Source organism: Dama dama, chromosome 30 (genome assembly GCF_033118175.1).
Source record: "Dama dama isolate Ldn47 chromosome 30, ASM3311817v1, whole genome shotgun sequence".
Classification (NCBI taxonomy): Eukaryota; Metazoa; Chordata; class Mammalia; order Artiodactyla; family Cervidae; genus Dama; species Dama dama.
In genome coordinates, this window is record NC_083710.1 from 72,402,317 (window position 1) to 72,415,030 (window position 12,714).

The window sequence follows — 12,714 nt, forward strand, 5'->3', positions numbered from 1 at the left end:
CTCTGCCATTAAGGATAGAATAGATCTCTTCCCAGGACTCCTGTCTTTTGTACAAACTGTAGAAATCTTCGCTAATTTTTTGCTTTCTGGTATGACAAGAAGTTCTGGCTTATCGTTACACAAAAAAAAGCTGTGCATTTTAAGTACAAATTTGCCCCAGCCCTGGAGTCTCCATTTCTCCAAGCAGCCATGGCTCCTTCTAGTGGGAAATGGTATTTAGAGACTACGGTCTGGGCACTAGGGGTGCTCATTGCTGTTGAGTTGGCTATTGTTTCTCAGCTTTGTCATTGGACAAAGCTAGAATACATTTTTTTTGTAGTAAACAGACCTTGAGCTTATATGGGTATTTCCAATCTAAATCAGATTCAGGACAGTAGTGCTTTTACTTTATCTTTTACTCTTAGATTGGTATCTCTTTTCCTCTCATCATCTTTTCTCTTTTCTTCCATGCCTACTGGTGGCTCAGATGGTAAAGAGTCTGCCTGCAGCATGGGAGACCTGGGTTCGATTTTTGGGTTGGGAAGGTCCACTGGAGGAGGGCATGGCAACCCACTCCAATATTCTTGCCTGGAAAATTCCATGGATAGAGGAGTCTGGCAGGCTATAGTCCCTGGGGTCACAAAGAGTCGGACACGACTGAGCAACTTCAGTGAATCCCAGTTCTCAATGATACTGACGTAATTATTCATTTAAAAATATTATAATATCAACACTATTAACCATAATGTGACTTTTGGAAGCATATTGTTGTTGTTGTTGCTGCTGTTGATATTGTTCTTAGATAGGCATATCACACAGGGAATGTGTTTTCAAATTTTTTTTAAAAACCACTTTTAATAATTTGTTTTTGTGTAACTGCCAACCTACTTGGTGGATATAGTTTGTGTTTCATTTTACTCGAAATTTTAGGAATTGATTTTGAAAACTTGATTATTTTATAATTACAATTCTGTATAATGTTTTCACAATTGCAAAGTCAAATCAACAAAAGAGGCTATTTTTAAAGAAGACTGGTATCCTTGTTCCATTATAATTCTTCTCCCTCTTTAGATGTAACATTACAAATTTTGATTCATACTTTTATTTTGTAAATACTTTATTTTATAAACATTTATTTTTTTCCTGTGGTTTCGAACGAAAGGTCTGAATTTCATCTTTGGAGCCTCAAGAGCTTGGGTTCATAAAGAATTTTCTTAGAAGTATGATATGTAACATGGAACTCAGGTTTAAACCTTCTGTGGTACTTGTAAGTTCTTCAAAGCAGGTTCATGGCCCCTCCAGTTCCAGATGCCCTGATGATGTGGGAGAATAGCAGATGCTTCCATGGGATTAGTTTCTACATCCAGAATCTTCCAGGGAGAGGGAACTTCAGGGTCCATCCTTAATCAGTTGAACCTAAACCAGTTTCTGGTGGTTTGCCTTCAGGTCTCAGAGTGCTCTTAATCCCTCCCAAGTGATGCTAAGGAGCAGTCAGGATGAAGATCACTGTGTCAGGAGGAGTGAAGTTGCATTTAGAATCCTAATGATTTTTCAGGATTATTGATTTTCCTTCTTAGCTCTGGATCTTTCTCAACTCTGCTCTTTGTCACCTATTCCCCCATTTCTGAAGATAAATTGCCCCTTCATTTTTCCCACAAGCTCATTTTTTTTTCTGCTTATATATTTCACTCAAGCATTTTTTCTTTGTCTGATGTAGGTTGTTTCTGTTTTCTGTGTTTTCTTAATTTTTCTCATGAAGCAGAGATGGTGGAGTTGGGTAAGAAACCTTTTAAGTATGTGTGAAAATGTACCGGAGAAACTATACTGAGTAGGAATTTTAGCACTTAACTCTGTGAAAAGTTCCCTTAAGAAGCAGGAAATGGGGCCCAAAAATCAAGTGCTTTCAGGAGGCTGAATACCAAGGACTCCACCAAGAAATGTCTGCTGCAGAGACTCAGATTCTTGTAGAACTTTGATCAAATTTTGTCATATTATATTAGACTCTTTTTAAAAAATCTTTCATGGTTTCATAGTCGTGAAGAATTCCTATGAGGATATAAAAACTCTATTCTTCAATGGTTTATGGAAAGAATATTCTCAAATCAGACTGATGTCAAAGATGAAGAGTTTTGAGGAACAATTTTTGATCTTGTGCTTGCCTATCCAGAAAGTTTTAATTTGGTTAGTTTCAAGTTTGGTAGGGAATATTTTCTCAGTTGTTTTATTCCTCACTAGTTGAGGAAAGGATCAAGAATAGACAGAAGGGTAGAAGCTATAGGCCCTGGACTGGCATTACTCCTTAGTGAGTTTGTTTGCTCATCTGGGTTATTAAAGACTGTCTTTCAGGAGATAACCCCAGACGCCTAGGCAGTAATGACCTGCCTTTATTTCACACTCTTTTTTGCTGAATTTCTTGCATTTATTAGTATTCTTTTAGATGGATGACATTACTCTTACTCCTCCTGTAATTGAAATGATGTTATGATCAAATACATGAGTAACAGATAGCTGAGTAACAGCCAACAAAGGTCCGTCTAGTCAAAGCTGTGGTTTTTCCAGTAGTCATGTATGGATGTTAGAGTTGGACTGTAAAGAAAACTGAGCACTGAAGAACTGATGCTTTTGAGCTGTGGTGTTGGAGATGACTCTTGAGAGTCCCTTGGACTACAAGGAGATCCAACCAGTCCATCCTAAAGGAGATAAGTCTTGAATATTCATTGTAAGGACTGATGCTGAAGCTGAAACTCCAATACTTTGACCACCTGATGCAAAGAACTGACTCATTGGAAAAGACCCTGATGCTAGAAAGATTGAAGGTGGGAGGAGAAAGGGATGACAGAGAATGAGATGGTTGGATGGCATCACTGACTTGATGGACATGAGTTTGAGCAGGCTCTGGGAGTTGGTGATGGACAGGGAAGCCTGTCATGCTGCAGTCCATGGGGTTGTAAAGAGTTGGACATGACTGAGCAATTGTACTGAACAGACAGCAGTGATTCCCAAAAAGAATCAGAGTTTTAGGACACTTTGGGATGGCAGGTATTACCACTGGGCTTCTGGTGGATAGCCCCAGGTTTGTAGCCTGCAGCAATGGGCTTCCCTTGATCCTATCTGGGCTGGTACTGCCATGTGTAGTTTGATGTTTTTGCTTCTCTGTGTAAGTCTCCAGAATTCCATCTCAGTAAACTATATCAACAGTGTGTTTTACAATCTATGAGGGGCTCTTCTTAAGTTCTTAGTGCTTCCAGGGGTGAATGATGAGGCTTCCTAGAAATGTAACAGTGAGCCTTTGTGTTCTTGAGAACTGGTCATCTTCCTCTGATATGGTCATCTTACTCATAATCCTTCCAATAAACAGTCTTCTCTTCTCTGGAGTAGATGAAATCTCCTGTAACCTTGTGGAAGGTAAGGCAGGTGTCACAGCCTGTGAACATGTGTGTAGAACAAGACAGGGGTGTAGGGCTTTAGTGTCACATCCATTTGAGAGATGGCATCAGCTTTCTGTCATTAATCTGATCAGGCACTATTAGTTGAGCAGAAAGTGCTTTTAGTTATGCTTTGTGTTTTGAATTTTGGATTCTCCTTCTCTTCCTCCTGTGGGTTCCTCAACATTTTACAGACAGAAGAGAGCTATCAAAAACAAACCCATCAGGGGACTCCCCTGGTGGTCCAGTGGTTAAGAGTCTGTCTTCCAATGCAAGGGTCATGCGTTTGATTACCACCCTGAACTTGCCCGATCTCGTCTGATCTGGGAAGCTAAGCAGGGTCAGGCCTGGTTAGTACTTTGATGGGAGACCACGTGGAAATACCGGGTGCTGTAGGCTTTGAGTTCTCTGGTGACTCGGACAGTAAAGCTTCTGCCTACAATGCGGGAGACCTGGGTTCAATCCCTGGGTTGGGAAGATCTCCTGGAGAAGGAAATGGCAACCCACTCGAGTATTCTTGCCTGGTAAATCCCATAGATGGAGGAGCCTAGTAGGCTATAGTCCACGGGGTTGCAAAGAGTCGGACACAACTGAGTGACTTCACTTTCAGGGAATTAAGGTATTACATGCCTCAGGGCAACTATGCTGGTGCTTTCCAACTAGAGAAGCATATGCACTGCAATGAAAACCCAATACAGCAAAAAAAAAAAAAAAAAAAAAGGTTCCTGTTGGAGATTTCTTGGTGAATGATGCTTTTCAATCGAGTAGACCAGTTAAAGTTGATAGAGATCAAATCTAGACATTAATTGAGAACAATCAATGTTATATCATGTGGGAGATAGCCAGCATACTCAAAATATGCAAAAAAAAATGAAAGTCATTTCACCATCTTGGTTCAATTAATCACTTTGATGTTTGGTTTCCACCTAAGTTAAGCAAGGGAAAAAAAAACCTTCTTGACCATTATTTCCACATGCAATTCTCTACTGAAATGTAACTATTAATAAAATGCTCCTTTTTAAAAACAAATTGTGATGGGCGATGGCATGTGGATACTCTACACTAATGTGGAATGAGAGAGATGGTTGGGTAAGTGAAATGAACTACCATCAAGCACACCAAAGTCCAGTCTTCATCCAGATAAGGTGATATTGTGTATACAGTGGGACTGGAAGGGAGTCCTCTGTTATGAGCTCCTTCTGGAAAACCAAACAGTTAATTCCAACAAGTACTTCTCCCAGTTAGGCCAACTTAAAGCAGCACTTGATGTAAAGTGTTGGAATTAGTCAACAGAAAATGAATTATCTTCCATCAGGATAATGTAAGACCACATGTTTCTTTGTTGACCAGGCAAAAACTGTTACAGCTTGGCTTGGAAGTTCTGACTCATCTGCCATATTCAGCAGACACTGCTCCTTAGGGTTTCTGTTTATTTTGTTTTTTACAAAATTATTTTAATGGAAAGAATATTAATTCCCAGGAAGACTGTGAAAGGTACCTGAAATAGTTTTTGCTCAAAAAGATATAAAGTTTTGGGAAGATGGAATTATGAAGTTTCCTGAAAAATGGCAGAAGATAGTGGAACAGAACTTTGAATATGTTCAACAAAGTTCTTGGTGAAAATGAAAAATGTGTCTTTTATTTTTACTTAAAAACCAAAAGAACTTTTTGGCCAACCCAATACTAAGGCTTTATTGTCTTTGAATGTGAGATTTTGACTTACGTTAAAACTATTTTCTGCTTGTCTTATTGGAGATAGTGGATCTGTGTATTTTTCTTTTAGGTTAGCCATGAATGTAGCATTTTGTCAAGATGGGTTTTTAAAATGCTAATTATAAAAGTAAAGCTTATGTTAAGGAAAACTGGCATGACTTGTATTTCTGATTAAGGCTTTTTTCTTTCAGGAGGGCACCAAGGTAGTTCTGCCCATATTTTTGGGGAAAATTATTAGTTATGTTGAAAACTATGATCCTGCCAATTCTGCTGCTTTGCACGAAGCCTATGGCTACGCGGCAGGGCTGAGCGCCTGCGTGCTCATGTGGGCCATTCTGCACCACGTGTACTTCTACCACATTCAGCGTGTGGGGATGAGGCTGAGAGTAGCCGTGTGCCACATGATCTACCGCAAGGTGAGTGTCACTCGGTACCACAGTGTGTACCTCCCACGAAGCATCAGAAATGTCTTGGGAAAGTTCTCTGTAAATTAAACATTTTGTAACTGGGATCATTTACACCTTCCTAGAGAAGCTTGCTATTTGCAGCAGGCCAATTTTGTTGTTATCATTTAAGCAAACTTTACCAGTAAATAATGAAAAGTTTTGTATTGAGATCGGGTCAAGGCTGCCTTTGATTACTTTAATCCACAGGTTATTGCATAATATCCACTCAACTTGTAATGGAATCTAATTAAAAAATAAGTATAAAAAGTATCAAATTGGTTTTCAATGTTTTCATACCTTAATCTTGTAGCTGTATTTGTGGCAATTTTGTTGTTCATTAAGACCATCTTTTGGAGAAGGAAATGACAACCCACTCCAGTATTCTTGCCTGGAAAATCCCAGGGACATAGGAGCCTAGTGGGCTGCCGGCTATTGGGTCGCACAGAGTCGGACATGACTGAAGCGACTTAGCAGCGGCAGCAGCAGTAGTAGCAGCAGCAAGACCATCTTTTATATCAAAGTTGTTTTTAAAGGAAACTTTAGTGATTTGTAAAGTTAAATCTAGGAGCACAGAATGTATTTGAGAAAGGGAATGATTTTATGTTTAACTGACCCATCTAATCATGTTGAATGTAATTATGTGAACTAAAGAAAAATATAAATGGAATCCATGCTAAACATAGACTTGCTCACTATATTCTGTAGTTATGATTGTTTATAATGGTATTAAAGAATAGAGCTGAATGTTGGGATGAAACTTGAAATCTTATGCTGTTTTTAGTAATTTTGGTGAGAATTTATTGCTATTCATTCAAGTTATTTTCTTAATTCAATATTTCCTCTTTCTTTAATATGAATTTTAGCACTTTTAATAAAACCTGATTTGATGTGTTCAGTGAATTTGTATTGAGAAATGCCACAGAATTATTCCATAGTTTACCCTGATCTTAACTAGTTTAAAAGAAATACGGATTTTAGGTGTTTTTACAAATTGCCACAGATACACCTAGCTGAAGAGCTCTTTATAAACTTGATCTTTATAAACTTTATAGTTTATAAAGTTTCTATATAAAGTTTCTATATAAACTATATAAACTTTATAAGATTTATAAACTTTATAAACTTGCATATCTCTTTGCCCTGGGCTGTTTGCTTTTTCCTAGAAAAATTTTTTTATTTAGCTGTATTTTATAGTTGAAATTTGCTGAGAGAGTAGATGTTAAGTGTTCTCACCACACACATGAAAGGATAACTATGTGCGATGATGGGTATGTTCATTTGTTTTCCTATTGTAACCGTTTCCCAATGTTTGTTTACATCAAAACATCATGTTGCCCACATTAAATATATTTAATTCTTATTAAAAATGAAGAAAATCCTCAATGAAAGCTAAAACCAGGCAATTTAAATGAAACTTATTGCTTCTTTTACTATTTGTTACTTATCTAGAGCTCCTGTTTCTTGGGAATGCTTTTCTGGGCAAAATGTAAAATGTCTTCTCCCTTCTTTCCTTGGGTAGACTCTTGCTAAGTCTCAGAACCGTGTGGACTCAGGGCCCTGGCATCTCACTGTCTGTGTTTGGTACATGAGCCCAGTTTCTCCTTGGGTGACATACCCTCTAGTTAAGGGTCTTCACTGTCAGTCATCGTCATTTTTGTTATTCTCTTGCACCTTCTACCATTTAGTAGACAAATACTCAGATTTCCCCACAAATTAGCTAGATGTTTATCTTTCCAGATCATGCTTAGCTCCCATAAGTATGCAGGAAATTTCACCAGAACTGCATTGTGAAAACTTTAAGTTAGATTTGAGATGATGGTTTAGTCAAACAAAGCTCATACATTGCTGCACAGGTGAGCCACTGTCCACTTCCTCTTCCCACTAACACTTTGGAGTCCTTTAGGAAATCTGATCTGACCTTGTATGTTGCTTATGTGATTGTAAACATCTCCCAAAGTGTTCATGTACTGGCTTAATTAGCCTAAAATAATTATTTCTTTACAAAGTCAGAAACTGTACATTACCTGAAATTCCAGAAACATGGGAATTTCCTTGTGCACAGCCTTGCATCTGGATTTCTCGTGAGATGCAGAAATAAGACACTTCTTGCAGGTTACAGGTGGGCCAATTCCTTAGGGCAAACCTGGGGCTGCCGAGCAGCTCTGAAAGGCCCCTGTGAACGTCTGTGGCTCATGCTCAGGCCCTGCCTCCTGATCCCTGGTCCTGAGGAGAAAGCAGGTCGGGTGTTGGAAATGGAATGGCTGCTAAGCTCAAAGTAATAGTTTATAATTTGGAATAGGTATCATATATAATGGAGAAGGAAATGGCAACCCACTCCAGTATTCTAGCCTGGGGGATTTCATGGACAGAGGAGCCTGGAGAGCTCTAGTCCATAGGGTCATAAAGAATCAAACGTGACTGAGTGGCTAGTATAAATCATTCTGTTTTAAAAATGGATGTTAGAACTACTTTTGTAGACATGGAAAACTAACTAAAACATGTTATTTAATTAAAAATAAACTGTAAAACTAACAAAAAAAAAAGATTGTGTATAAAAGGCTTGTCATTTATTTACCTTTCTGTAGCTGTGGTAAAATTACTTTTGACTTTGATTCATTCATTTAAAAAAGTTGTGGTAAAATATACACAACATAAAATTTACCATTTTAACTGTTTTTATGTGCACCATTTGGTGACATTAAGTATATTCACATTAAGCCATCACCACTGTGCATCTCCAGAATTTTGTCTTCTTCCCAAACTGAATCTCTGCCTCCATTAAACATGGACTCCCCAGTCCCCTCCTCTTAGTCATCACCCTTCTACTGCTTCTTTCTATGAATTTGACTCCTCTAGGTCCCTCATATAATGAAATCACACAATATTTGTCATTTTGTTTATGCCATGTACGTACAATGTGTTCAAAATTCATCCGTCTTGGAGCAGATGTCAGAATTTAAGTCCTTTTTAAGATTGAATCATATTCCTTAATATGTATATACAATATTGTGTGTATCCATTCATCTGTTAGTGGACATTTGAGTTGTTTCTACCTTTTAATTTTTGTACATAATGCTGCTATGAACACAGTGCACAAATAATCAGTTTAAGTTTGTGCTTTAATATGAGTACATTTCCAGAAGTGAAATTGCTATACTATATGTTAATTTCATGTTTGGTCTTTTGAGGAACTGCCATAGTCTCTTCCATTGTGGCTGTATCACTTTATAGTCTTACTTGATCATTGATTTTTCTGTTTAACTTGAGGACTAAATGAAACATTTTTATGAACCATGACATTTTGTTTGGATCCATGGCTCCAGTTGGTGGTCTGTTGAAATAGCTCAAGGTAGTCTGTTCAGGTTCCTCAGATCTCTAGGGAATTTTTCAGAGCTTTTTATCAAATGAAAGAATTGTACAGCATAGGCTGTGCTTTTTGTAAAGTCAGCAGACTGACATTAAGGACACAGGTTCCTCACAGGATTAGTGTTTTGAATATTATACTGGTTAGTTTTAGAATGAGGAAACTAAGACCAAAGTGTTTAAATGATATCACACCTAGTATTAATGACTGATCACATTTATCGTCCACGTCCCCTAATCTCTTCCCTTGAGGCAGCCTCTCCACTCTCATCTTGTTGTTGTTCAGTCAGTCAGTCCTGTCCAGCTCTCTGTGACCCAATGGACTATATAGCACACCAGCCTTCCCTGTCCTTCATTATCTTCTGGAGTTTGCTCAAACTCATGTCCATCGAGTCAGGGATGCCATTCAACCATCCCATTCTCTGTTGTCCCCTCTTCTCCCTGCCCTCAATCTTTCCCAGCATCAGAGTCTTTTCCAGTTTGTCAACTCTTGGCATCAGGTGGCCAAAGTATTGGAGCTTCAGCTTCAGTATCAGTCCTTCCAATGAATATTCAGGGTTGATTTTCTTTAGGATTGAGTGGTTAGATCTCCTAGCTGTCCAAGGGACTCTCAAGAGCCTTCTCCGGCACCACATTTCAAAAGCATCAATTCTTCTTTATGGTCCAACTCTCACGTCTGTCCATGACTGCTGGAAAGACCATAGCTTTGACTGTATAGACTTTGTTGGCATAGTGAGGTCTCTGCTTTTTAAGATGCTGTCTAGATTTTGGCTCAAAATGGCTTTATTTAACCCCTAAGTCTAAATCTGTATCCCTTTATCCTTTAGGCAGGTCCAAGTTCATTGAGAAACAGGGTGGAGGGTTTTGCTTCTGTCTCCTGCTCCTCCCTTTGCTGTCCTTGTGGGCAGGGCTGCTGCCACATTGAATCTTCTAAGGATGAACATGGGTCGCTAGAGCCCTGCTTTCAGGCATCATCCTGCTTGTCCTGATACTACACAAGACCCCATCAAAATACACTTCATTTTGCTATGTCCTCAGACTGACTTGGTATCACTGTAGAAATCCAATTCTCTGTATCTTTTTCTCATTTCAGTCACTTCGCCTGAGTACTTTGGCCATGAGGAAGACCACCACAGGCCAGATAGTCAACCTGCTGTCCAATGATGTGAACAGGTTTGATCAGGTGAGCTGCCCCTGAGAGATCCTCTTCCATTTCCCATCCTTCTCACTGGGTTTAGCTTATTGGGATACCAGGTGCCAGGGTTTGGTGCTGGCTAGGGTTCTGTTGAGGACACAAGGCAAAAGTTCTCTTTATCCAACCCTCATTTCCTCTGTGTACAGCTTAGATGTGATAATATGTGTTGTCCTGTACATGAGCGTTTTGTTTTTCTGACATTGTCTGTAACATACTCCAGTAATAGGCAGGCAGCAGTGTTCTTGCCCAGCTTGGTTAGTGCCCCTGGGGTCCTCCTGGAGTGGCCCTTCTTGGCACGTGGTGTGGGTGTTGAGGGACTGTCTTCCTCCTCCTCTGGATGATGAAAGCCTGGTGGGCAGGGGTTGTTCTTTCTGAGTGCCCTGTTCAGTGCCTGCTGCATAGGGAGGCTTTGAGGAATATGCCAAGTTGGTAGTCTCCAGCCAGACACAGCATACTCTCTGCTGTCCCATCACACCCATTTCACACTTACCTTATAAATAGATCACATTACCCAGAGTGGTGTAGCTGTTGGCCAGATCTGTATGGACCACTTCTCTTTCCTGGATGATCTTGGCCTTTGAGTTTAGGGGCTTCCATTGTAGTTCAGGTGGTAAAGAGTTCGCCTGCAATGCAGGAGGCCTGGTTTCTATATCTGGGTCAGGAAGATTCCCTGGTGAAGGAAATGGCAACTCACTCCAGCATTCTTGCCTGGGAAAATCCCATGGGAAGAGAAGCTTGGTGGGCTGCAATCCATGGAGTCGCAAAGAATTGGGCATGACTAAGCGACTAACACTTTCATTTCTCCTTCAATTATTTTTTTCATTAAACATGATGTAAGACCAACCTAGATAGCATATTAAAAACCAGAGACATTACTTTGCCAACAAAGGTCCATCTGGTCAAGGCTATGGTTTTTCCAGTGGTCATGTATGGATGTGAGAGTTGGACTGTGAAGAAAGGTGAGCGTCTAAATTAGCCTCCAACTAATAAAAATAAATGGGGAAAAAAAAGAAAAAAAGATAAAAACAACATTAAAAATGGTATCACATTCATATTACATTTTTGAATTGTTGCTAAAATGATTTAGCAACAAATATTTAGGTAATATTTTAATTATATAAATTCTGTACATAAGATTATAAATAAATTCTTTTAAATGTCTTAAAAAAAAAAAAAAGAAAAATTGATGCTTTTGAACTATGGTGTTGGAGAAGACTCTTGAGATTCCCTTGGACTGCAAGGAGATCCAACCAGTCCATCCTGAAGGAGATAAGTCCTGGGTGTTCTTTGGAAAGACTGATGCTGAAGCTGAAACTCCAATACTTTGGCCACCTCATGCGAAGAGTTGACTCATTGGAAAAGACCCTGATACTGGGAGGGATGGGGGGCAGGAGGAGAAGGGGACGACAGGGGATGAGATGGCTGGATGGCATCACTGACTCGATGGGCATGAGTTTTAGTAAACTCTGAGAGTTTGTGATGCACAGGGAAGCCTGACGTGCTGCGATTCATGGGGTTGCAAAGAGTCGGACATGACTGAGCGACTGAACTGATCTGAAGGCCTATATTTAATTTGAAGGTGAATAAGCCTTAATTTGGGGGGCTCCAAAATCACTTCAGATGGTGACTGCAGTCATGAAATTAAAAGATGTTTACTCCTTGGAAGGAAAGTTATGAACAATCTAGATAGCATATTAAAAAGAAGAGACATTACTTTGCCAACAAAGGTCTGTCTGGTCAAGGCTATGGGTTTTCCAGTGGTCATGTATGGATGTGAGAGTTGGACTGTGAGGAAAGCTGAGCGTCGAAGAATTGATGCATTTGAACCATGGTGGTGGAGAAGACTCTTGAGAGTCCCTTGGACTGCAAGGAGATCCAACCAGTCCATCCTAAAGGAGATCAGTCCTGGGTGTTCATTGGAAGGACTGATGCTGAAGCTGAAACTCCAATACTTTGGCCACCTCATGCAAAGAGTTGACTCATTAGAAAAGACCCTGATGCTGGGAGGGTTTGGGGGCAGGAGGAGAAGGGGACGACAGAGGATGAGATGGGTGGGTGGCATCACTGACTCAATGGCATGAGTTTGAGTAAACTCCGGGAGTTGGTGATGGACAGGGAGGCCTGGAGTGCTGCAATTCATGGGGTCGCAAAGAGTCAGACACAACTGAGCGACTGAACTGAACTGAACAGAAGCCTTAATTTCTGCCCTGGAAAGGCCACAGCCTGTCTGGAAGGTAAATACTCAAGTAATTATTGGAGAGTGTGGTAGGTCCCATAATATAGGCTTTTTTGGGGAGATGGGGGCTGAATTTTGGGACGGAGAGAGTTTGGGGAAGCCCTGATCTCATCTGTGTTGTGGACAAAATCAACATCTTCCTTCAGTGCTGCTAGTTGGGTTCTCCCTGGCACGTCCCTGAGGCCGGCCCTATGCTGACCCCGAACAGCATCATCTGGGGTGGACACTTGGATTTCTGCTTCATCAGGTTTAAAACTCACTGAGATCATTTCTGTTTAGATTCCTGTTCCTTCAGAGCAGATTGTTTTACACTCTCTCCTTACTGGTTTTGATTTTATACAGTCCTAAGGAGGCTTT

General features: G+C 40.0%; 1 protein-coding gene across 1 annotated transcript in view; it reads left to right on the top strand.

Annotated features, from left to right (window-relative positions):
• LOC133049361 (ATP-binding cassette sub-family C member 4-like) overlaps window positions 1–12,714 on the top strand; it is a 167,826-nt gene that overhangs the window by 13,862 nt on the left and 141,250 nt on the right. Inside the window, 2 exon segments of the mRNA XM_061133338.1 lie at window positions 5,309–5,533; window positions 10,020–10,109. Of these exon segments, the coding sequence (XP_060989321.1) occupies window positions 5,309–5,533; window positions 10,020–10,109 (315 nt within the window).